The following is a 27,108-nucleotide window of genomic DNA, read 5'->3' as shown; positions in this document are numbered from 1 at the left end:
GCAGTTGCGGCTTTCAGCGCTCAGGTCCGCGGAATGGCCCGCGCGCCGCTCGCCGCGTCGGCCGCCCACGACCCCTAGACACCCGCCCTCGTCCTCGGCTCGGACCGCTGGCGCAGAGGCGGCCCTCCACGCCGCGCCTGGGCTGCGTTCAAAGGGCGGCTTGCCTGAGGTAAAAGGGGCTGGGGGGTGGGCAGCGAGCGGCGGAGGGACCCCCAGAGGGATGGCGGGCGCCAGCCTCGCCGCCCCGAGTCCCCGCCGGGACAGCGGCGGATCTCTAGACTGCCCGGGAGAGCTGAATGCGCTCGCGTCCGTCGGTGGTGGGGTGGGATCGGGTTCAGCGCCGGGAGCTGGGCAGGTGGATAGATTGTCTGGCGCCGCAGGACTTGCGGGGCCGCTGGCGACTCCTCTCGGGGGGTTGCAGCCGGGGCAGCCCCTGCGGGAGGGCTCGGCGCTGCGGGAGAGTTCCGGCCGGCGCGCGTTCCGGGCTGCAGCCCAGAAGTTTGCAGGCTGTGTTCGAGTTAACTTTGAGTGCGCACCGGTCCCCCTTCCTCTTCCCCGCCACCCGGAGTGTCCACTGCGGTTCGGCCCCGCAAGCTCCGGGACTCGCCAGCCGGTCCTCGGGAAGGAGGCAGGGCCGGGGGGTGGGGGGAATTCATTGTGGACTCGCCTTGAGTGGCTTCGGGGAGGCGGGGAGGTCGGGTCCTGAGGAAGGTGGGCCGGGAGTGAGGGGGCACCCGGGTCCCCGAGGACAAGGTGAGGGCGGGGATGCTCACCCTCCCGGCGAAGTGCGGAGCCCGGTGGAACGAGCGCGGCGGGAGGTCGTGGCTGCGCGGAGCGCGGCCGGCAGGAGGCGTCGCTCGGACCCGGGCGTCTCACGGCTTGGCTGTTGGGAATCCGGCGGTTTCCATGGAAGGTGTGACCAGCCCGTGGTGCCAGACGACCGGGGCGTCACGAGGTGAAGGGTGGCGCGATTGGGTTGCCCGCTGCGGGCGACCGGAGGAAACGGCCTTCCAATCTTTTTATTTTTCTGTTATGCAAACTAATTGAGGAACTGGTGGCTTCCGCACTCCACTCCTCTGCTTCCTAGTTGAGGTTCCGAGTTTGGTGGAGGGGCAGTAAGAGGAAAAGTTGTGTGCGTGCGTGCTTGTGCGTGTGCAGAAGTATAAATAAAATCGCTTTAGTATTTTGCCTGGATTGGTGTGATAGGAGGGGATAGTGTGCGTGCGTAGGGGAAGGCACAGGCGGGTTAGATTCGGAGAGGGAATACCACAATCTGTGCCAACTGAGCCTTGAGGCAAGAGCACCGAATGATGAATAATAACGCCTGGCTTGGCTGCTTTCCAATTATTTATGTCTCATGTCAGATCCCTCCTTCGTGAGGCTTTCTCTAACAATGCCAGCTCATACTGAACTCAAATATTTATTTATTAAAAAAAAAAATCTCTTTTGTACTTAGACTAGCACTTTGTTCCATGCCTTGTGTTTTTCTGAGTTTTGATTATTCAGCACTTTTGTATACCTAGACTTATAAATCCCTCCTAGATCTTTATATTCGTTTTTTAAAGCACGAAGTCTTATCATCTTAGGTTTTGACCTTCAACCAAGAACAAAGCATCTAATGTGTGCCTTTTCTAAAGTAATTCAGCCACAAAATACAGACATCCTCAGTGGTGAACAGTGCTAGGTACTATACTGGACTCCTAATGCATGCTTGATTAAATCATAGGTTCTTACATCAAGGAGTCCTTTCAGTCTATTGGACAAGAAAAAAGACCATTAATTGCTCATCACTGTCCCTTCTCATCTGGAACAATCTCAGTAAATACCTGGAAATTTCAGTCATTTTAAAGGATCTGGTTCTTGCAAGGAAAAAAATTCTTAGTTTCCATTAGCAGCTCATTCAGATTCTGAAATTTGGTGTTTTTTAATATTTGTATTTTTTGGTTACAATATACTTTCATTTGGTTTTTTTTTAAGTGAATAAGTATAACTTTTCTAAAGACAAGGACCCTTTGTATAATCGTGCTGTGTTAAGTTTCTAAGGCACAGTACAGTGGCTGTTGAAGTTAGGCATATCCTGATATTCCTTCAGTCATGGGAATTTTTTAAAAATTTAGAAATCTTTAACATTCAATAATTAAATACTAGAACTTTCAGAATGTAAAAACATTAGCAGGCTTCTGGCTTTCTCTTGTATCACAATTCACTTGAAAGCTTCTGTGTCTATCCTTACACACACACACATTCTTTCACTTTTTAACCTTTTAAGTTTATCCTTTTGATGAACTTTCCTCCCAGTGAAACTTGTTTTTTGCAAACTCTTGGGACAGATCATAAACAACTGTAAAGGGAACCACAAAGCTAAGCAAGAAATGTGGTTTCCCTGCTTCATCATCTAGAAAAAGACAGTTATTTCTATCTTACAAAATAAAGTCATACCCCAGTAGAATCACACAGCAACTTGCTCTGTCTTCCCCTCCTCTATGTGTGTGTGTGTGTGTGTGTGTTTATCAATTATTAAGTCAATATATAACTATTGAAAAATACATTCTCACCTACTATTATGCAGATTTTTGCATAGCTTTTGAATCTTCATTTCTCAGTTTAAAAAAAGAAAATTGACCTGTAAGAGCTAACTATAATGCAAGCAGCGATTGCAGATAGTTAACCATTGACTAACGCAAAATGTTTTAATGAATGAATGGGTTCAGCTGTCAGTTTTTAAATGATCATCTTTCTTCCTTTCCTGGTAGGATTTGTAGATACTGAGGCGCAGTTGGAGTTAATCACATCATGGAAGTGGAAACCACTGAACCTGAGCCAGACTGTGTAGTACAGCCTCCTTCTCCTCCTGATGACTTTTCATGCCAAATGAGAATTTCTGAGAAGATCTCTCCATTGAAAACGTGTTTTAAGAAAAAACAGGAACAAAAAAGATTGGGAACTGGAACCCTGAGATCCTTGAGGCCAATATTAAATACTTTGCTAGAATCTGGCTCACTTGATGGGGTTTTTAGAGCTAGAGACCAAAACAGAGATGAGAGCAGCTTACATGAACATATAGTGAAAAAACCCCTGGAAATCAACCCATCGTGTCCACCAGCAGAAAACAGTATGCCTGTCCTGATTCCTGATGGGACAAATGTTGAGGGCCAATTACCAGAAGCGCATCCTTCTACAGATGCTCCAGAACAGGTGGTTCCAATCCAAGACCACAGTTTTCCACCAGAAACCATCAATGGGACAGTGGCAGATTCTACAACAGGACACTTCCAAACTGACCTTTTGCATCCTGTTTCAGGTGATGTTCCTACAAGTCCTGACTGCATAGATAAAGTTATGGATTATGTACCAGGAGCTTTCCAAGACAATAGTTTTACAATCCAGTACATTTTGGATACCAGTGATAAGTTGAATACTGAGCTCTTCCAAGACAAAAGTGAGGAAGCTTCCCTTGAGCTTGTGTTTGAACTTGTAACCCAGCTACAGTACCACACTCACCAAGAGAATGGAATTGAAATTTGTATGGACTTTCTGCAAGGCACTTGCATTTATGGCAAGGATTGTTTGAAACATCACACTGTGTTGCCCTATCATTGGCAGATCAAAAGGACAACCACTCAGAAGTGGCAGAGTGTTTCCAATGATTCTCAGGAGCACTTGGAAAGATTTTATTGTAATCCAGAAAATGATAGAATGAGAATGAAGTATGGGTATGTATTATAACAAGTTAAAAATTGTTACATGTTCTAATGAAGCTGAAAGTTTGGTATGGGGGTTTCTTTCAGTAGTGTACCAAGTTTTTTGTTTTTTTCTTTTATGACTTTTATGCTATTCTGATTTTTCATAGTGTTTAAATTTTAATGTGGTCTCTTTACCTAACCAAAGAAACATTTTATGATTTGAACAATTTAGATGTCATTCTGTTTAGTATGTATATGTTTGAATGAAAGTTGTATATACATTTGAGTGTTGAGAATCAAGTACTATTTTAACTGTAATCACCTTGCCTTTAAAAAAAAAATCCACTGTGAATCTTACATACTAAACTTACCTAGTTTTTAAATTTTTATGAGTTGAGTAGCATTTTTTCTTTTTTAAATATAGAAACTAGTATTTGGAGCTCTTTTACTTTATATCAGTAATTCAGAAGTTCTTCATTCGTACACAGACACATGCTATTTTGATTTTTCAAGGTGTTGGAATGTGTGAGTGTTCTGCCTTCGTGAATGTATGTCCACCTGATACTGCAGAGGCCTGAAGCGGGTGTTGAATACCCTGGCACGGTTACAAACGGTTTTGAGCCTTGATAAGGTGCTAAGAACTGAAACTTAGTCCTCTGCAAGAGGCCCCCTTTTCTTAAAAATAGTTTTAATAAGGTATTGTCCAAGAACTCGATTGCCCCTGAGCTATCAATTCTAATTGTTATGTCAAGAGTTTATGAATTCGCCGGGCAGTGGTGGCTCACACCTTTAATCGCAGCACTTGGGAGGCAGAGGCAGGTGGATCTCTGAGTTCGAGGCCAGCCTGGTCTACAGAATGAGTTCCAGGACAGCCATAGCTACACAGAGAAACCCTGACTCGAAAAAAACCAAAAAAAAAAAAAAAAATGAAAAGAGTTTATGTAAAATTCTCAAAGCCACTCCAATCCTTCCATCTCCAGATTACAGAACACTTCAGAGCATTGGCCTCTTCACTTATGAAGCAGATTTCAGTCCACTGAGTACTGACTGGAACATTTTGGTACATTAAGTTTCTGTTTGACTTAGTCATAAAGAAACTAGCAGAGTCATTGTCTTACACATTACACTCTGTGACTGTAAGCAAGTCAAGACAATCATTTTGGTCCCAGAAGGTCCAAAAATTCTTTGATCAATAGCATATTGGGCATTTATATCTTACAAGATCTTTTTGCTTGAAAAGTAGACAGATTTAGAGTCTTTTGCAAAAACTATAGGATCAGTTATAAAGTAGTTACAATAGGAACTTGATTTCCAAATTAGTCTTAATGATATAACCTAATATTTATATGACTCTTAAGAGAGGAAAAGTATAAGTGAATTGCTATTATAATTGATATTGTTGCTACTACATTTTAAGTGGTGCTTATGAACTGTTAATTACTAATGAAATTTTCAGTGAACAAGAAGGAGAAATAAAAGATTGAAAATAACTGTCAAAAATTAGGCTTTTGGGGAGTTGACCTGTGGTCATTGCAACCTGGTTTTCCTTGTATTCCAAAGCGATGTTGTGTTTCCTGGCAACAAGATGCAGATAACGGCATGTTGAGCCTTGCTGAGAAAATCACAAACAAGCTGGAGCAGCCCAGGTTCACATGGTTACCACATTATTTGGCTAAAGCTATTAATCTCTGTGGTCAGGCCTGTAAAGCTGGTCTATCTGTGCAGATTGCACATAACCAGGAAATGTGTGTTCAGCTGTGTATATATGTTCATATTGGACCCAGTCTTATATTCAGGAAGAGTGGATGAATGGTGTTTGTTTGTTCTACTTGTTTTGGGTAGTTTATATGACAGAGTCATCAATGCACACTATATCATAATATCATTTTGAGGACTTTGAATTATGTTCATAGTTCTGGGTCTGTAGCAGAGACAGGTCATAGTTTAAAACTATGCAGATAGAAATCATTATTTTTCTTTGCACCTGTGAGGATTTAACACCTAAGTTAATCAAAATTGTATGTGCATTGTTTATTTTGTTTTCAGGAATGAAATTGGGTAGTAAATTGAGCCAGATGTTGTCAGTTTCCTTTGAGCTCTTTAGTTAAGATGATGCTTGTATACTAAAGACACATATATGATATTTGGATGATAAATGTTTACGATACATTCCTGTTTGCATTCCCTGCTTTTGTAAATCATAGGTGTGTATTGCCAACATCAGCTGGAAGCTAATTAGTTATGGGTCTGGACTCCAAATTTGATTTTTAGACTTCTTTTGTATATGAGCCAGGCCTTCAGAAATTACTGAGAGCAAGAACATTGTGTTGTATTTTTTTATTGAGAAAATAATTTCTTAACAGTATAGATACTCATCATCAGGAAATGGTGATTTTTGAGTGGCAGAACTAAGAGTTTCAAAGGAGCCATGCTAATTGGAATACTGTGTTGATAATTGAAACTGGAAGCTGTGCAAATCTTTTTAGCAACCAAGATCACCATTAGTTTCACATTACATTCATTTCAAAGTAAGTCAGAATGGAAGGGAACCACAAAGTGGGTTTTGAAGCTGACTTGCTAGTGAAACTATGACCAATGCGTATTCCTAATTTCTCAGTTCATTGACAGGATTGGGGTGAACTCACGGTTAGATTTTTCTCAGGGAGAAGGTGGTTTTTGTTGTTTATTTTGAGACATGGTCTTGCTATGTAGGCAATGCTGTACTAAATGTATTAAATGCCATGATTATAGGTGTGAGCTATACAGCAGCTCAGAGTTTAGTATGTGTGTTTGCCTAGTATTTATGGATAATATAATTTTACTTGCTTTTAAAACATTGTTATAATCTTGGCTGCTGTGAATGTTTATTGGTAATAGTTCTTAAGCGCCGTTTCAAAAATCTATCTAAGGGATAATGCCAGTAGATAACTTCAAAGCAGCTCTATGTAAGAAGTCAAAAGCTTATGTTATAATTTATATGACTTGGTGAAGTATCTAAATTAGATACTTCAAGTTGTCTGAACTTGACTAGAATAGTTAAATTAACCAAATTAGTTCTGGTCTATACAGCTGTGATGATGTGTGAACTAACTCATTAAGTGTTGTTGATAACACTGGACAGAGAACAGCTGAAATTTAACTGTGCCTTGTGACTTTGGGTATTTCTTGAATATACACAGCTGTATGAGTTTGAATTTATTTTTAAAATTCCTGTGTAAGAGAAAGAGAGAGCTCCATAAGCAAGAACTTGTTTGAAGTGACTTTCAAAATGGGTGCCTTGTGCTAGCTACTATGATAAAGCCATGCAATGACTTGTTTTTTCTACCTCTTTATGCTGCTATTTACATATGAAATAAAACTAATTGGCATCTATCTGTACTAATCTAGAGAAGTTACTGGGTCTGTGTGGAGCCATCATGGGAATCAATAGCAATCATTCATTTACTTTTCTGGCTTTTCATCAATAAGTAGGTTACTTCTGAAGCAGCTGTCACCTGGCTTCAGGTTGAGGTCAGGCTTTTCCTGATGTAATGAAAATGAATCTTGGAAAAAGCAACGATTTCTAATTATTCAGAAGGTTGGGGGATAAAAAAGCTCATAAGGCTATCTGGCAATTCCTGAATATAATTGCATGATACATAATATATTTTATTATCCAGTTGAATCTAAAGCTTTTAGTTATTATTGTACATGAAAAAGACAGTAGTGATATGAAGGTGTAAAGAAAAACTCAGGAATACAAGATACTTTTGATTAACTCTTCTGTCATCCTAAAAACCTGTTTTGTTTTTCTCGTTACATTAGAATTTCTAGGTTTTCATTCAATTATAAAACAAAGGTAAATTCTTTATATTTCTGATTGGTGATTCTCATTGCAGATTTGAGTGCTATTTCTAAAGAGTGAAGCAGTTTATATCATCTATGAACTATTAACTACTGAAGGAATGCTACTAAAATCCAACCATTGTAAATTTGTAACTGTTTTCTGTGGCCTGCTAATTTCTTACTATCCCCCGCCCCCAATTTGAGACCACCAGATTGTGCATTCTTTGTCTGCTGGGATTGGTTCTGGAATGTATTTAGATTAGGTTGTCAAGTCCTTTTAACTTAGATCAGCAACCTTTAGTGATTACCAGTCTTTGTGAGTTGTGGAGAGAAAACTGCATGCATGTGTGTATCACTTCACAAAGAAAAAAATCTTATTTTGAGTTATGTTATAATTGATTCTGTCTCAGTTTTGTGAAAGGTGGCTTAATTCTTAAAACTAACCAGTGCTTCTCTTTTATAATTGAGTTACTTTGTATCTTTGAGAGATAAATAGATTGCTAAAGATTGAGCCACTTTCTGTTAGATTTTGGACTTAGAGTTAGTATTTTATATTTATTTATGACAAGGCTTTCTAGGGACCAGGAACTACACCACATAGAGACTCCCGTTAATTTTTTCCCCTACAATTGTTAAACATCACCTAGCCCAGCCTCTGAAATAATAACTAAAAGCCTCAAATTGTAATAAAAGAATTTGAAATTACAAGCGGTAGATTTTCAAATACTATGTGAAGTTTGAGATTAGATTTTTATGTAAAATAAATGAGCTTATCCCAGTTTGTATTTTGTAGATTTATAAGTCCATACAAAAGATATTGCAAGTTTTACTAAATAGAACCAATTTTATGATCAGAAAGACCAAATTTTAGAAGTTGATGCTAGCAAAAAGCCTCTAGTTATTAGATTTTTCCTTTGTGACCTAGCCAGTTACTGTTTTTAAGGCAAGCATAGAAAGTTAATTAAGCATTCCTCTCTGTTGTTTCATGGGATAAAATGTGCCTGTCTTTTCAGTCTTTCTCTGCTTTATTCTGTTGACTAACTTGAGTACCCTCTTGACCAGTAAAGAACCCTTTCATGGTCATTGCACAGGATAAGCTTTTAAAAGAGTGAGAATGGTTAGGGTGAATGTTGTGTTGTCTTCCTCATATTCCAGTATTTGTACCGCAAGAAATTGTGAACAGCATATTGTAATCTTCCTTTATTTACTAAGTTGTATAAGAGGTTAGTAAGTTTGTATTCTCTATGAAAGTCCAAGTCCTTTGCTTTAGTGCAGTTGCTTCTGAGAAATAAAGGTTTGTATTATTTATGTTTGTTGAAACCACTTCTCTCACATTAGCTATATTTTTTAAAAAGAAAATTCCATTTTTTGCATTTTTAAGAGATTCTTACCCTGATTCTTCTTGTTTGCAGTAGCTGTAAGGTCTTTGCTCCAAGTTTCTACCAGCACTGGCATCAAAGAATAGTAGAGGATCAGCTTTGCAGTGGTACATGTGCTTTCAGGCTCTTGCTTACATTCTGAGCTTCACATCTCCCACAGCTGCTCAGGGTGTAGACAGAGCAAAGAGTACAAAGTACCCTAAATAATTTCCTGTTGTGGTTGGTCTTTGGTTTCTGACTGTCACCTGGTTTAGCTCTTTTATTTTCAGGCACTGGCACAATAAGAACAGAAAAAAATCCTGGATTTTCCTTTCAAATACTCATCTTAATTTAAAAAATAAAAGACATTCTTGAATCTGGGTAAAGAATGAAAGAAAGGACTTTTCTTATTACTTTGACATTTGGATTAGCGAAATACATCAGAAGTGTTGTATCAAGCCTCTTAATGTCTTTTCTGTAAAAACTTCCTTATCCTCCCACAAGAATTTGCATGAGGAGCTGTCAGTAATAGATTCTCTGTATATTAGTTTGTGTACATTAAACTTTAGTCTGCTAAAACTTGTTTACTTTAGATTGTTAGCACCAGAACATAAACAACCATCAGTGAGTCTGTTTCTGTTTCTCTTACTTACCAGCTAAATTTATTCTAAAGTAACTGGAGGAAAAAAATACAAGGCTAAATAAAATTTGGAATTTTTTTTTCTGGAATAATTATTTTTGAAGAGTCAATTGTAATTGAATATTTTTTTTTTCCTTTGAGATAGGGTTTCTCTGTGTAGCCCTGCCTGTCCTGGCTACTCTGTAGACCAGGCTGGCCTCGAACTCAGAAATCCGCCTGCCTCTGCCTCCCAAGTGCTGAGATTAAAGGAGTGTGCCATCATTGCCCGGCTGTAACTGAAATATTAAATCAGAAATAAATTGACTAGTATATTGTAGTTTCTAGACATTATTAGAGTATTTCTATAATGTTTATACTGTCTTGTTTATGTATAGATGAGTTTTAATTTGAGATTATCATAAAGTTATTTAAAGGATATTTATATGTATTATAAGCATTTTTCATTTATGTGGAAATGTTTTATAAATTTTACTTTAGCCCTTTCTACTTTCAGTTTTTTAAAACTTGCATATTGACACATATTTTTAATTGGTCACTTTGAAACTTCTGCTTTTAAAATATTTTACTCAACAAAGGGGATATTCATATATTTCAGTAATCTTTATATGATCTAGGGCAATATAAGATATAAATAGAACCTTTAGTATGACTTTTTAGGGAAAAAAAAAACCCTAAACTGCTTATTTTCCCAGCTTTTCTCATAGAAATTACATTTCACTTCCTTATTAGGCCACAGTTAAATATATTTCACTTACAGTTACCCTCTACTTGTCTCAGGACATGTGATTGAACTTGGATCAAAATTAAGGCTGTATGACATTTCTGGCATCTTCAGAGTGCAAAATTTAATTCCAGTTCTCTGAATAGATGGCAATAAAAGCTTACAAGAATACTTTTTATTTACAAAAGATTTTAGGATTAGTCACATGACATTAGAAAATTATTTGTTTGTATATGTTCTCGGCTTTCACCTGCAGTTACTATTTTAACAATAATAATAAAAATAATAATGCCTAACGTTCGGTCAGTTCTTTTCCTTGAGTATGGCTAATATAGTCTGTTTTTAGTGTTTGCTTTGGTTGAGATGGGTTCAAAGATGAGTAGTAAAGGAAAATGGAGGGTCTTTAGGAACTCTAAATATAGGATCATTAGAATTTTGGCAAATATTTATGTGCATTCAAGTGACTATGTCTCAGTATGACTGGTTTTGCTTTGTTTTAGCATAAGCTTTACTAACTGCATGTTCTTTTCTTCACATTGTTTGGTATATTTTTTTGTTTGTTTAGGAAACTTAATTACCTCTTTTCTCCTTTCAACCTCTCTCTATCTCCATCGCATCCCCCCTCTCTCATTCCACTGTGTTCTTTTCTAGAAAGACTTCAAAACCACACATTAAATGTCTGACATGTAAATCAGGCATGAGGTTTGGCATATAGATAAGTGTGATGTCTCAATTAAAATTGCTTGCCTTCTCAGAAATTCGCAAACATGTTTCTGATATTCCAGGATCATTCAAGGGATCATTCATGGGCTTAATTTTGCTTAATGATCACTTTTTAAAATGCACTATATCTTAAAATGGAGATACCCTTACCCCTACCCCTGACTTTTAGTATTTAGAAACATTAGATATGTCTATCATTCTAGTTTTATGTTAATAGTTCTACTGAGTAATTAATCTATGTCTTGGTAATCCTGCCTCTGCTACATCCTCCTCCTTTAAAGTGGTAATCAACATTAAAGATTTCTTATTTTTCCTCCATGTATGTGTACCATGTGCATGCCTGGTGCCAAAGAGATTAGAAGAGATCCCCTGAAACTGGAGTTACAGATAGTTGCAAACCATCATGTGGGTGCTCAGAATCAAACCCAGGTCCTCTGCAAGAACAGAAAGTGCTCTTAACCACTGGGTGATAATCTTCAGCTCTAACATTTGGTTTTTAATAATGCCCATAGCTTCTGAGATCCATGTAGGTAATAGTATAAACTCTGAAATTTGTCTTATGAATATGTCTGTGAATATGTACTTTGAAACACAAAAGGAATCTGGGTATATAAATTGTATTTAATTTTAAGCCTTTAGTGAATAGTTGAAAGATGTTGCATAGAATGTCAGCATTTATAAATGTTTTACTTTCTCTCCAGAATCTCTCTACTATCTGAGGCAATGACAGCAGAAATCATAATTAATAACAGGATATTATAATTGACATTGATAGTGCTTCTAGTATAGAAAACTATGTGCCCTCCTTAAATACTCTCAGATTCAAGGAATTGTTACCTAGGCTTGTTTATTACATGTCTGTAATCTGGCAGGGGAACTGCAAGTTCAAGGCCAGCACAGGCAGTTTAGGCTTGTCTCGAATAAAAAAGGGTCAGGGTGATGGATGCTTGCTTGCCTAGTACGTATTTATGCAAACATTCATTTTATTGTCTACTTTGAGATAAGGAAGAAAGCTTACAAAGGGGATATTACTCATTTTCATAAAAGTTTAACCTCATATAAACTATGGTGTAAAGAACATAGTCCTCTGAAGTTTAATAACTATAGTACTTTAACAAAATATGTTGGTATATTATACACCATGTCTTTGGTTCTCATTTCCTTGTAACATCTTGAAGGATATAAGCTGACAGATAACTCCAGCATAACTGAGTTCTGGAAACATCAAAGCCATGTATCAAAAGCTATATTTTGTGTTCCCTGTGAAATTTCTTCAGCAATAATAGCAAACATTCCCACCTGTTAAGCTTGTCTTAAGCTAGGAGATTCCCACATACTCTCCAGGCAACATTTAATCTTTTCCTTCTATCCTTATTACCCTCAGCTTAAGACATTCTGTTTTTCATGATAATAATAGAAGAGGGCTACTAATCGTGAATGTTTAGTTCAGCTTACTAGGGTGAGTGCTAATGTTTAAGGTTTACTCTTATAGAAACTGCTTAATTCTTCTTTTGTTATTTGTTTGTTTTTTGGTTTGATTTATAATGTTTTTGAGACAGGTTTCTTTGTGTAACAGCCCTGGCTGTTGTGGAACTTATTTTGTAGACCAGGGTGGCCTAAAACGCTGAGATTTGCCTGCCTCTGCCTCCCAAGTACTGGGATTAAAAGGACTGGTTAAGGCTTTAATTAGGCAGAAAGCCAAGGTTCCGAAGTCTAGCGGATCTCATTAAATTGAGCAGTGTTCAGAAAAGTTTATACTTAATTTACTTTCTTAAAGTCTCACTTTTAATTTTTATTGGCATCATTTTCCAAGAACACAGATTAGAAATAAAGGACACATTCTGGACTCTTTGAGAAAGTCTTCTGTGTAATGCAGACTGGCCTCAAACTTGATCCTTCTCCTGCCTCAGTCTTCTAAGTGCTATTATGTGCTTCTACCACACCTGGTCATCACGAACTCTGTACTTTCTTACCCACATGTAATTAATTGTTCTTGATGAAGTTTGATCGTAACCCTAACCTCTCAAGCAGCCCCCTTTTATTGCCTCCATAGTCTGTCAACATTTGTCTTGTAATTGTTAAACATAGATAATAAATATGCTAATATATTGCAAAATAGTGCTAGTCTCCACTTTTCCCTCATCTTTTCTTCATCCTCTACCGAAAATAAATCACTTTACTGGAGTAAGCTTTATAAAAGGCAACCCTGGGCCATGCTGATCCTGCTCAAAGGATCAAGCCCTAACCTCTTAACCCAGCATACAAAGCTCTTCCTTATCTGGCTCCAGCCAATCTCTCCAGACCAGTCTTATCTCTAATCACCTCCCACATACACTCTGACCTCCCACATGAACTGCATGTGCTTCTTGCATTGTATCCTCATGCCCTGCTTAGTTAACTTTACACATATTAAGTCACCTCGTGGTGGTCTGGTAACTAAGTTCACATGTCACATTCTGAAGCAATTCTTGTTACCTCTCTTGATACCTTTATCAGCACTGGCAGGCCTTGTTTGGTATTTTCTTAAAGATCTCACTATGTATCTGGTTGGTTGTCATTCTTTTCTTTATTATTACATCTAGTTTATTTTGTGTATCATGGGGTAAAGGGCATATGCTATGGCACAATAATGGAGGTCAGAGGACAACATGTCAGAATCCGTGCTCTCATTTTACCATGTGGATCCTGGGAATGTCAGGCTTGGCACCAGTGTCTTTACCCTAGAGCTATTTCAACAGCCTCTCAAATAAAAACTGTCCAAGACAATTAAATTGTATACTGAGTTCCCAGATGTATAGTGTATAAACAGAAAACTATCTGAGCAAGAAATGTAGTAATTTTTGTTTTACTCAACACCTATTTCTGTATTGGTTTTGATCTTTTTACCTCTGTTTATCTTTCTAGTTGTGGGATCTTTTTTTTTTTAAGTATCCGAAATATATATACTCATATGAAATGATATGTGAGGCATACTTTGTGCTCTTATGTGGGTACTGGTACATACATTGGTGAGATATTTCTGGAAATGCTGCTTAATTAGTATGTGAGGTTTTTGTGAGATAAGAGAACCATTGTTAAGAACTATGAGAATGGGGTCCTTTCCCAGAATTCCAAGTTAGTTTTCTATCTGGATTTTTGAACAAGTATGTGTGATGGTATGTTCATTAGTAAAACATGTAACAGGGTTTCTAATTTTAGTCTTTTAGTAAGTCCATAAGCTGTTGGCAAGATGTATTTTGTCCCTCTGATGAATGATGAGGTTATAACTAAATTCTACAGTATAGTGACCATCTTCTTTGTATTCTGGCCACCTCTCAACTTTTATGCTGAGTAGGGTTCTCATCTGTCTCCGCTTTTATCATGACACCACCCCACCCTGCCTCCTCAATCTTTAGCATGGTTTCTCTTATTCAGTTTTCACACATCCTATATTTACTGCATCCCTGTCTGCTTTCTCCCTCTTTATCTTCTGCCCTCCAAGGTCCTGGATTAACTTCTGCTCTCCCGTTGCCTGTACATGGTATGCAGATCCTTTGTGTCTTATGCACTGTCGAGAAGATCTTCTTCAACTATTTGAACTGCTCAAATGTTCTAAGGAATAAAGCTCTTAGCTCATTTTACTTGTTCTCCTGCACAGCCTCTTGTTGCTACTTTATAATATTTAAACTGTTGTTAAAATATTTTCTTAAATACTCCTTGGATTAATACACATACATACATACATTAACTTTCCCTGACCGTTATCTTTTCCTGGACACCAAGAACCACTTTTTCTCCCACAACATTGCAAATCTGTCATTTACTCCAATTGTTTGAATATAATATTTGCCACTGGTGAATCTATATAGACAGATGTATACTATTTCTTTGAAATCCTTGCAAAATTGAGATCAAAGCTCTTTGTGCATTATCTAATTCAGCACACAATTCATTGCCATGCATAGATGACTTGTAACTTCTTTCTTGATAATAGTAAATAATGGCTTGATAAAGAAGATGTTGAACACTTGTTAATTAATTATATTATGTACATGTGTAGCAATTCAAATTGTAGAAGAAAAAACCTTTTTGCTTTAAATTTTTAAAAGATCCCCTGTTTAAGGTTGGGTAGCAAAATCAATCCTATAAAAGATTTGTTATTTTACCTCTGTCAATTCTGGAAAAGCATATTGAAAATGAAATATAGACAAAACAGTACTTTATTTAGTACACCAATCTAAAGAAAGTAAATTAGGGCTTATCATAGCAATTTCTCAATGCCCAAGGACTGGAATGCATAGAGGGTGTAGCAAAAGCCATGTTCATAGATGTTTTCTCATGCATATCACTATCTATAAGGTTTTTAATGATAAAGGTTTGTACAGAAATTGCTGAAGTGATGTCTACAATAAAATCTAAACAGCAAAAAGCAAGAGCAACAAAGGGTTTTTTAACTTACGGAGAAGCAGTTCTGGAAAATGAGCTTAATGGGGGAAAATATGTTTCGAAACTTGAAATGTCCTTCAGAGAAAGATTTCTAGCTCTCCTCAGTTATAATATCAGATTTCTCCTTTATAAAGTGACGTGAAAATTGCCTTCTGCACCTTAGTATGAAGTTGAACTTAAACATAGGAATTTCCATTTTCAGGGTTGTTTTCCTTTTTCTAGAATCTCCTATGATCGTTTTTCCTTTTAAATTAAATATTACTAGTTATAAATTTTAAATGAAAGAGTGTCCAAATGTGATTTGCTCCTTATTTTTTTAAGTTCCTAATTATACAGAATAAATGAGTTTCATTATTTCATAATGAACTTGGAGAAAATACTTCCCCTTATCCTTGTTCTTAAGCCTCCTCTCTCAGAGTTTTTTTTTTTTTTTTTTTTTTTTTTTTTGGTTTTTCGAGACAGGGTTTCTCTGTGTAGTCCTAGTCCTAGCTGTCCTGGAACTCACTTTGTAGACCAGGCTGGCCTCAAACTCAGAAATCCGCCTGCCTCTGCCTCCCAAGTGCTGGGATTAAAGGCGTGCGGCACCATGCCCAGCTCTCTGACTTTTACTTCTCCCTAATAGTCTCTCTTCATTCATGTTATTTTTTTTTTCCCAAAATGTTATTTTCAACTGTGTTTTACTATAGTCCCATTTCATTCTTAATTTAACTTGTATGTTGTTTTAGAATTCTGGAATCATGCTAGGGGTGTTTTTTTGTTGTTTTTGTTTTGTGTGTGTGTGCGCTCGCACGCACCTTCAATTATACATGTGACTTCAGTTTTGCTTTGTATTGTTTTCCAAAGAGTAGGACTTGATCATAAATTATGACATAAGATGGAGAGAGAAGTGATAGATTTTCCTTGACATTTGCCAGGAGTGTGTGCTTTGAGAGGTGTTAGATATTCATTCATGTGAAAAGGGAGAGTATCTTGTTGGTTTGGAAGTATACTTTGTCATTCTTATCATAGTACTACAGTGTCATCCTTAGCAAACTAAGGAATGGCTACAGTAAATAGTTTAACTTGTAAAACGAGTTTAATTTTCAAACATTTGACTAGAGAGGGTTTTTTAGTACTCATTAACAGTCCCTGAAACAAGTGTACCAAAAAGCACAGTTGGATTAGCTAACAAATCGCCAGTAATGAATACCCTTCTCAAAATCTTGTTTTGTTACCAGGAAAATCTGCTCCAATCCTTGATTTCACATATAAAGGTCCACTTGATCTGTTTTATAGATATCCCTTTAGACGTCTGCATTGAGAATTGAGAGATCCAGAGGAAATGCATTCAGGAGCTTAATTACAAATATTTATATTATTTTAAAAAATGTTTTCTTAGGGAAATTTGCAGTTGTGCATTATACAGGGCAGACAACAATGACATTTACTAGTTTCTTAAAGTTAATGGTTCAGACCTTTCATCATGATCTAATGATTTACTAAAGAGCAAATGTTTTATTTAGGTCATCCTTTCTTTGTCAATGATTTAAGTGAATTTGATTCTTATAGTGGACTTGTCTCCCAACAATATGAAGATGTAAGCTAGAAAAGGTGGCCCAACACCTATAATCTCAGCATCTGGGAGAGGAAGGTAGGAAATGAGTAGGGCTTAGCTATAAAACAATTCAAGGCCAGCTCAGATCAGACTACATGAGACCCTGTCTTAAGAGAAAAAAACTAATATGGAGATGTTTGTAAAGGCTTAATTTAGCAAAAGTAGACTATATAACAGATGACAAAGTAGTTTCATAGCTAACTCTCTTAACAATTCAAACTACTTTTTAACATTTTCCCACTTACACAAAGAAATGAAATATTGATGCTTGTTGAATCAGCACTACTGGCCTCATCTGGTGTCGTTTTCTCTGTCATCTCTTTTGCTACCTCACCAGGCAGTATTATATATCTACATTGGCATAGGTAACCTGATGCTTCTGGGATAAAAAAAAGGTTTGGTTTTTTGGTTTCTCTGCCTGATTTTTATCAGTTTCATTCTTCATGCTGACTCACTGATTGACTTCCAGGGTTTGGCTTATTGTAATCAGGGAGAAGAACCTAGGGTTGTATTTATTGGTGGCTTTGGCCAGTAATGGCAGTGGTTTATTGTTAATAATTTTTTAATCATACTATAAGCACACAACCTGGAAATGTTGGTCTAGTTAAGAACAACCAATAATGTTCTTTTATACCAAGTAAACGAATTATGACAGTTCTACATCAGGCTATATTAGATATTCTTAATGCCCAATAAGATATTTAGTTACTTTTATTTAGCAGGTCTTTTTTTCTTGGGTCTTTCTAGAGGACAAGACTTTTGGGCAGATTTGAATGCCATGACTGTATTTGAAACAACTGAATTTGACCAGCTACGAAGGCTGTCTACACCACCCTGTAGTAATTCAAACTCTACTTACCACACATTTTGGAAATTCTTCTGTAGAGACCACTTTGGATGGAGAGAGTATCCTGAGGTATTTACATGTTCTTTTTTTCTTTTAAATAAATTTAAATTTTTTTCCTGTGGTCTTTTTCCTTTCCAATAGTGACTAAGCAGAACTGACTATAATAATCAGACATCTTAAGGATGTAAATGTAAAAGTCTTGCTGGTACAGGTAAAACTTCTCTCTGTATTTCTAAAAGTGTATTTCTTTCATTAATCTGAAGACCATAATCGAATGCCACTAAATGACTTTCCCAGAATCTCACAGTATAGATACTTAACAGACTTGGCACCATCTTTATAATAGTTTTGATGAGAACTGGTGTAACTTTTGACTATATCCGCCTCCTGTGCTTATTAGAAATCTAACCGTGTTAAATCTACCATTTTTAGAAGCCTAAGGGAACAGGAGTCATTCCTGAGTCCATGGAAGAAATGCTTGAATACGTTTCTTTATTAAGCTGTGGTTAGGCAAAATCTCTTTTCAGAATTCTGTCATGTGTATATTGTTCACTAGTGTGATATAGAAGAATTCACCAATTGCAAAGCCTTGCTTGTAACTTAATCCAGTAAAACCTTGAAAATGGATGTTAGAGATTCATTTCTCATTCCACTGATCTGTTCAAGACATTACCAAACAAGATGACCCTAATTAAACACAATATTGAACCATATTCTGATTTTGTCATTTAGACTTGATTGGTGTCTACCTTCCAAACGGAGGAAGGGGCTATTTAAATGCAATGCTTTGACTGTCCTTGTGCCTTTACTCTTGGGTTTTCTAGGCTTAGAAATTGGCTGGGATTTTTTGGTTTTTATTTCTTTTGAAATTTGAGGACTGTTAACTTTAATTCCTCTCTGAATTAACAAATGTAAGTCAAGAAAGTCTCTAGGACATCATTAAGGCTGAAAATAGAATAGACTTCTGAGCCTCACGTGTGTCATAAGGCAGATAGAGAGCTATGCTCTTGTGAGCAAGGGGTGTCTTTCTACTTGTAAGGCTAAGAAATCCTAAATACAGGAATTAGTTTGATTTATTGTATTTGCTGAAATTCCTTTGATGTTAGCAGTGAAGTAAACTGGTTTTTGCTTTCCAGTTACTTTTTTTCATGTAAATTGGATTTTCATTTACCTTCTGTTTTCTTCTCCATAGTCTGTTGTTCGACTAATTGAAGAAGCCAACTCTCGGGGTCTGAAAGAAGTTAGATTTATGATGTGGAACAACCATTATATTCTCCACAACTCATTCTTCCGGAGAGAAATAAAACGGAGACCCCTTTTCCGTTCCTGTTTCATACTGATTCCATATTTACAGTAAGTATCCAACTGTTTTTTACTCTTCATTTTTTTTACTTTGCATTTGTGTAAATGTACTACTGGATACCAAATTTAAAAGAATTATCTTGGTTACTATTACTGGAATGTGAAATTGTGCATTCTTTACATTTAATTCTTAAGTAAATTGAGTTCAGATAACTACTATTCACCCAGTCCTAAAAGCATGAGTTCTATCTTGGCTTTTTGAACTGAAAAAACAGGGTACAGTTAACATATTTATATAACTTAAGTAACTTGTATTTGGATTAAGCAGAGCCTGCTTCTTATAAGGGGACTTTTTCCAAATTACAAGTTTACTTTAGGGCCAGATATACCATTATTAGAATTTGGTTTTGAAGGTGATACTAAACTTAGTGTCTGTTGATCCATTCTGATCCTTAACATAAAATGCAGTTTTCATATTCCTACTGTTTTTATTTTGAGTCATTCATGGCAAACTCTTAAAAGAATTTAGGTCTAGGGTTAAATAAGACCATTAAAAACAAGATAGGTGATAAAAGTAGGAGGCCTCAAGTTTGAAGCCAGCCTGGGATACATACCAAAATGCAGACCAGTTGGGGAAACCAAGGAAGACCCTGTCTTAAAACAAGGACACAAAACTTGAAAATAAAAAGAATCTCTCAGAGAATTAGAATTCAAAATAAGGTCAATTTTAGAAATATATTGGCTTGTGTTTTCTTCCAATTTCATATGTGAAAACGAAATTGTTACCTTAGTTTTTCTTTCTTTAATTAGAAGTAATAAAAAACGCAATTGCTGGGATTTCACTCGCACAGCTGGAGCTAGTGTCTCCATCCAGTAGTTAGGAACATGCTGTCCTCCTGATGAGACAGTAGAACTCATTAGTGAGGCCAGCAGCTTGGCATGCTGAGCTAACAGAAGAAGATGTGGCTCCTTTGGAAGGATAAAATTCCTTTTTCAAATGCTGCATTGTTGGAAAAGTTTTAAATAGTGAAAAGAAATATTTTAAGAGATTATGCCTTTAAAAAAACTTATACTCATTTTAAAAGTATAAAATATAAAAATAATATAAGCATAAATATGATATAGAATGAAGAATTGCAACAAAAGAAAAATAATTATTTGCTTTTTCTTTTCAAAAATTGTTTTAGTCTTCCTGTCTGAAACAGTGATAATACAGGTCTAAAATGAGAGATCAGCAAATCAGTGAGAAGAGGGAGATGTTTGAAGAAGAAGAAAAGCACAAAATAAATTGACAGGGTGAAATGTTAAATACAGCATCCTACCTGCTCTCTGGTCTACAGCTACAGGACATTCCCTCCTAATAGGGATAAGGAACAAAGGGCATTGGTTCCAAAAGCAGATTTCACAGGTCATGATCTTAGCTACAGAGAATGCTTCATGTTTTCCATTTAACTATTAAATTCAAAGAACCAAAGGAAACAAGAGATGTGGGTCATACATTTCCAGCAAATTCTATTGTATAAAGAATGTGTCTGATACTGATAAAAAGAACCCTGTTCTTTAATATTCCTAGAATACCTGAGCTGAAGTAGCATAAGCAACAAATCAAATCAAGGGGCTTGAGGGGCTGTGTCTCAAAGCTGAAAGGACATCTATTTCATGTAACCGTCTCATGGTTATAAGAATTCCAAACATAGTTTCTTTGACTCTTTCCCTAGAGGGATAAAATTAACCCATTTTTATTTCAATACTGAAATCGGTTTAGGAAACATTTCAAAATGGTAAAGGGGAGGCAAGGATAATAAGGTTGGAATCTGAAAAGCTATAAACAAGTATACTATTGTGATACTATAAGGTGAATAGAAACAGTGTTCTCAGAAAATAGTGGTACATTTTAACATTGCTTAGAACACATACATACATACTTTATTTTAACATGGCAACTGGAGTATAAAAGTCCATCATGATACATGCCTTTGTATATGTTTCAGTAAAGTTAGAATATTAGCCTGATGAAAGTATGTATATGTGGGAGTCGGTGTTATCCATGTAGGGAATTTAGAATATCTGCATATTTGTGCTTATTGTTGCACTAATAAATAATCATCCTACATGCTCATCAACAGGGGAAAATGTGTTATATGTATGCTTGGTTTTACTCGTCCACAAAGGAAAAGAAAGTCTTTTGAAAGGAAATGGATAGTCCTGGAGCTCATATTAAAGGAAGTAAGCCAGCTTCACACAAACAGTTATTGCATGGTTTGTCTTCTATAGAATCCAGAGTAAGCAATATATCTGTAAGACAGGCATGAAAGTGGAACAGGGAGTCTAGGAGGAGGATGGGGGACAGTAAACAGACACGGAATGAACAAAGTACAAAGGCATACATGTGAATTATTTACTTTTTTCGTTGCTTTAACAAAAAACCTGACAAAAGCAAAACTTGAGGAAAGTCTGTTGTGGCTCTTGGTTTAAGGTACAGTTGATTGTGGCAGGGAAGTTATGATAGAAGCTATGTGAGATGGCTGCTCGTGTTACATCTACAGTCAGAAAATAAAGACAAGAATGTTTGCTGTCTTTCTTTTTATTCAGTCTTGAGACTCAGACCAGCCATGGGAACATCTTTACAGAATGCAAAAAGGTTTATTTCCTGTGTTATTCTGAATCCTGTAAGATGAACCATCATAGGCATCTATAACACAATGAAACCCATGCTGAATGCCAACTGTAAACAACAAATAAGTCTTAATAGAATGTTTGGGAAGAATCTTACCTTTGTTGGAAATGTCAAACCCTAACAGTAATGGAAAACCAGGTAGGCTGGTACCTACCTTGGCAAATCAGGGTAGGAGTTAGGGGCTAAAAGTTGGAGGCTCTTCTGTAATTTGTTCAGAACAGTGATGTTACTTTAAGAAGAGCCAGAGTTTTTTGAGACTGATTAAAGCAGTGGAGCTTCTCTTTAGAAAAGAATACCAGTGAAAAACATAACCATTTTAACAGGAAAATAAACCTGTGCCAAGTCTCCAAAGGAATTTGTCAGCTCTCGGAAAATGATCCAAAACACAAGAAATATGAGTCTTTTGTTGTAAAAGATGGAGGAACTACTTAAATCTGCCCCTGGATTTCAGATGGGGGTGGTGGGAGTCCTAAGTCCACTCACTTAGAGCTTTGTCTTACAAAAGGGCTTTGAGGAGCATTGAATTGAAGGCACAGCTACTTACATGAAGCTGCCAGGGATTAGAGAAGGCAATTGTGTTTCCATAGCATTAACTTAACAAGCCATCTTCTTACTAAGTAGTAATGGCAAGACCAGTAACAGTCCTAAGAGTCAGACAAACCAGCTTGTATCTACCATATTAGTAGCATTATTTTATTGTAAATTGTGAAATGTGGAAATGGAAAAAATAAGCCTGGATTTTAAAATACATCTGCTATATCAGGACAGAATCATTAACTACTCTGAACTGTTTGTGTATTTGAGGAGGGGGATTATCAAACCGTATTGCAGTTCTTGTGGCAGTGACGTTGCGAATGAAATATATAGTGTGTACTCAGGCGACTAATGGCAGCGGTGATGCATACTTTAGAGACGAATGTTCCTATACAACTATAACCTCTGGGTCACAAAGCTCTTTTGAAAACGTCAGTTTCCAAATCCACTTGGCAGGCATTACTCCTTCCTGTGACCACCATGTACTGATGAGTGAGTGTTACAATACCCTGACACTGAAACTAGGTCTCAGGGTCAGGATTTCCTTATTCTTTGCTTTTTCCCTTTTCCTTGTTTTGAAAAGGCTAAAAAGTATGATTTAAATATATGAACCAGACAGGAAAAAGTAAACCTATTATTTATGTAATTCATCTTTAAAAGTGACAAAGTTGAATTTAAAGATTGAATTGTGCACCCTCTGGAATCTGCTCTATTTGGGGGAGGGGCCCGGAGATTGAACCCAGTGCATTATCATAGGTCATCACTTTATTACTTGAGCCCATCTACCCTTAATAGGCCCCCAGTTTCATCTTTTTTTGGTTTGGTTTGGTTTGGTTTTGGTTTTGGTTTTTTTGAGACAGGATTTCTCTGTGTAGCCCTGGCTGTCCTAGAACTCACTTTGTAGACCAGGCTGGCCTCGAACTCAGAAATCCACCTGCCTCTGCCTCCCTGCTGGGGTTAAAGGCTCCCCAGTTTCATCTTAGTTACATCTAAAATTGTAAAACTGGAATGATATTTAGTGATTGTTTTAATTTTAGTATTAGAAAGCGAATGCCTGCTTCATGACTTTTGTTACTTTTTATATAGAAAGTAAAGGTTGTAATTTTATTTTTTATTTTTTTTTTTTTTTGGTTTTTCGAGACAGGGTTTCTCTGTATAGTCCTGGCTGTCCTGGAACTCACTTTGTAGACCAGGCTGGCCTCGAACTCAGAAATCTGCCTGCCTCTGCCTCCCAAGTGCTGGGATTAAAGGCGTGCACCACCACTGCCCGGCGAGACAAATCTTTTTTAAAACTGTATATACAAAAGAGGACTCTAGGAAGAGTCAGAAGTAAAGATTCTTGTAAGTTGCTCCTTAACTATTTGGTCTGAAGCAGTACATTTCATAGTTGTCTCCACAGAAGAGAAGCAAGAAATAAGCAAATGTGTTTGCTCTAAGAGCCTGTTGTTGTTTTTGTTTGATGGGGTTCTTTTGGTTTGTTTTTGAGTTATTTTGAGACAAAGTTTCCCAGGGTAGGCTGAGGTTGTATTTCTCTTGCCTCTATCTACTGGGTTTGTTTTGCTTCTCTTAAGTAAATAAATAAAATTAGTAAGTAAGTAATTAAGCTATTCAGTTATAAAGTTGGACAGTACTACAAAGCACTATGTAATATGAGATGTATTGATTTTTGAATGCTTTACCCAGTGTTTTTCTCATTTTAGGACACTTGGTGGGGTTCCCACTCAGGCTTCTCTGCCTCTTGAAGCAACTTCGTCACAGATCATCTGCCCAGATGGAGTAACTTCAGCAAACTTTTACCCTGAAACGTGGGTTTATATGCATCCGTCTCAGGACTTCATCCAAGTGCCTGTTTCTGCAGAAGATAAAAGTTATCGAATCATTTACAACCTTTTTCATAAAACTGTTCCCGAATTTAAATACAGAATTTTACAAATATTGAGAGTCCAAAACCAATTTCTTTGGGAGAAATATAAAAGGTGAGTCAGAGGTATGAAAACTTAAGAGCATTTTTTAATATAGCTATTGTCAAATGTACAACACAGTAAACACTTGCATAGAGTTTAATATGTTCATATTTTCATGTAGAAGCACACATGTAATAATAATACAGCTATAAATAGTATTATTAAAATAATGACAAACTATAGTATGATTTTTGGCATTTTACTTTTAAAGCTTAATATACCTTTACCCTTGAAACTATAAAGCAGAGTTTGAATGCATTGGTTTTTATCTTAATCTCTATGTCTTCCTCCTAAATGCTTGTCTGCTTTTTGCACTAGGAAAAAAGAATATATGAACAGAAAAATGTCTGGCCGTGACAGAATAATAAATGAGAGACACTTATTTCATGGAACATCCCAAGATGTAGTAGATGGAATTTGCAAGCACAACTTTGACCCGCGTGTCTGTGGAAAGCATGCTACAATGTTTGGACAAGGCAGTTATTTCGCCAAGAAGGCAAGCTACTCTCATAACTTCTCTAAGAAGTCCTCCAAAGGAGTCCATTTCATGTTTTTGGCCAAAGTGTTAACTGGCAGATACACAATGGGCAGTCATGGCATGAGAAGGCCCCCTCCGGTCAACCCTGGCAGTGTCACCAGTGACTTATATGACTCTTGTGTGGATAATTTTTTTGAGCCTCAGATTTTTGTCATTTTTAATGATGACCAGAGTTACCCTTATTTTGTTATCCAATATGAAGAAGTCAGTAACACTGTTTCCATTTGAAAATCTTGGTACTACTAAGTTATTTGATATGAACTCAATCCAGCATTTGTAGCAGGTTTGGGTGGGACTGGGAGGGAAACAGCATTTGACAGAAATAGGATACTTTTCAGACCCAATTTTTTAATAAGTGCTAGAAAGTAATTTTTTTTAAACAAAAAAAAAGGTTTTAAAATTGCCACTTATTATTTAATTGTTTACTAATTGTTAGTGTACTTGGTGTGGAAAAGACTAAAGTGCATATTCTTCATTCACACTTGTACATATCGACAGCAGCAATATTAGTAGAAGTATTTGGGAAAAAACAAAAAAAAAAATAAAAAACTGACTAGGCTAATTAAACGTTGCTTGGGTCTGGTAGAAGTTTGGTCAAAACAAATAGAGGCTGTGAGCAAAGTGAGGGTTCTGTTGACTTAACATTGATAAACCACCTGGAACTGATACTACCGTGCTTATTACCTAGCCAAAGCATTTTGTATGGTACTTCGGGGTAGTATATGTTCGTGTAATTCTAATAGGTGGGAAGAAATTTTCATTCTGTGACCAGGACTGAAATATATCACCCACTCAGACCTCCAGAATTTTCCTGAGAACTCAGGATCTGTTCAGAGGAAGTAAAATAATAATAAAGAACCCATTTGAAAAAAAAAATTGTCACCAGCAAAATTCCCTGATTGTTACGTGTGATACATGTGTTAATATTCAGCCATGGAAAACCCAGCCTCTTTCACTGTTGCCTACCTTAGTTTCAGAGTTGGGCAACTAGGTTGGTTAAAGCCAGTTGTAAGGGTTAAAAGTATTTCTTTTGGAATCCAGACCTACCCCTGGGCTGGTATTAGATAATAGAAGACATCTACAACCAAGGTGGAAAGGTTGAGTACTGTGCTTCACACAAAACAGACTCTTAGCCATATCTGCTGAGTTGAATTGTTCAAGACAAGCTCACCCCCATGCCTGCTTTGCCAGATGCACTGGATTTCTTGGCTGACTGTACCTTACACTACTTACTTCAATAGAAACACAAACTTGGAAACGGTGCCACTGGCCCAGCAAGAGCACTGGTAGGTGAATGTGCTGTTGCCTCAATTCAGAGCAGTATAGTAAGTACTTCTAAGCAAAGCAAAAACATGAGTAGAGTGAAAAGTGGTTGTTGATAAAATACACCCCAGAAGTCCTTCAGATACCAAGCTCTCCTTGTGTGTGTGTGGTTATCTCATTTACCCAAACTTTATGGGAACGTCTTTGTTATTTAAAGCAAGATATAGCTGTACAGATGTCTCAGTGAATCAGTCTGTTTAAGCACTTATCAGGGCTTCCACACAATTATTTATTTTGCCCTAGTTGATCCTGTTGTTTGCTGCCATTGGCAGGAGGAAATGGGCAACTGTGGCAGTCATTCATTCAGTTATAACTTGTAAACCAGTGATCCCCAATTGTTTTCAAGTTAAGACATGTTACCATTGCTTGTTTGATTTTATGGAACTTGTTCCTTTTTTTTCCTCCCTAAAGGAAACAAAAGCTTTATGACATATTTATTTTTTTAATAAAACTAAGCAAAAATAAAAGTTAATTCTTTAAAACTTCTGTTTTGTTCTATTTCCATTTAAATAACAAATCACCAAATAGTTGATCTGTGTGTTGGTTGGTTGACTGACTGGCTGGGTGAGTGGGTTGATTTAGTTTGGTTTGTTCACTAGAAGACAAGGATTGAATCTGAATAGATCTATTCAGAACACGTTGCTTATCCTCTCTGCTTGGGAATGAAGGAAGTATATCACCTAGTTTTCAACTGTAAGTCACAAGAAAAGAATGACTATGTTTATTTGCAGATAATTTATTTGGGGGTAAGGAACAAGTCTTACATCAGCAAACAGCTATAAAGAAAAACAAGCTAATTGAAAATGCTACTTTCAAGTGTATGAAAAAAAACATTAAAAGGAATTGTAAACTCAAGATTTCAGTGTAATGAAATTCCTGATGAGTATATGTGAATATCTCAAACTCTATCTACACCATGATAATAATGACTTTAAGTTCCTGTAATAAGTATGT

General features: G+C 36.9%; 1 protein-coding gene across 1 annotated transcript; it reads left to right on the top strand.

The window, feature by feature from the left end:
* Tiparp (TCDD inducible poly(ADP-ribose) polymerase) lies at positions 1-26,640 on the top strand. The gene is made up of 6 exons (XM_021158862.3): positions 1-169; positions 2,754-3,713; positions 17,717-17,885; positions 19,009-19,169; positions 24,030-24,305; positions 24,612-26,640. The coding sequence occupies exons 2-6, from the start codon at positions 2,794-2,796 to the stop codon at positions 25,057-25,059; spliced, it is 1,974 nt and encodes a 657-aa protein (XP_021014521.1). The 5' UTR covers positions 1-169; positions 2,754-2,793; the 3' UTR covers positions 25,060-26,640.
* The last annotated feature ends 468 nt before the right edge of the window (positions 26,641-27,108 follow it).

Source organism: Mus caroli, unplaced genomic scaffold (genome assembly GCF_978045245.1).
Source record: "Mus caroli unplaced genomic scaffold, Mus_caroli_1 scaffold_3, whole genome shotgun sequence".
Classification (NCBI taxonomy): domain Eukaryota; kingdom Metazoa; phylum Chordata; class Mammalia; order Rodentia; family Muridae; genus Mus; species Mus caroli.
The sequence above is the reverse complement of the archived record's forward strand: the minus strand, read 5'-3'. Positions and strand labels throughout refer to the sequence as shown.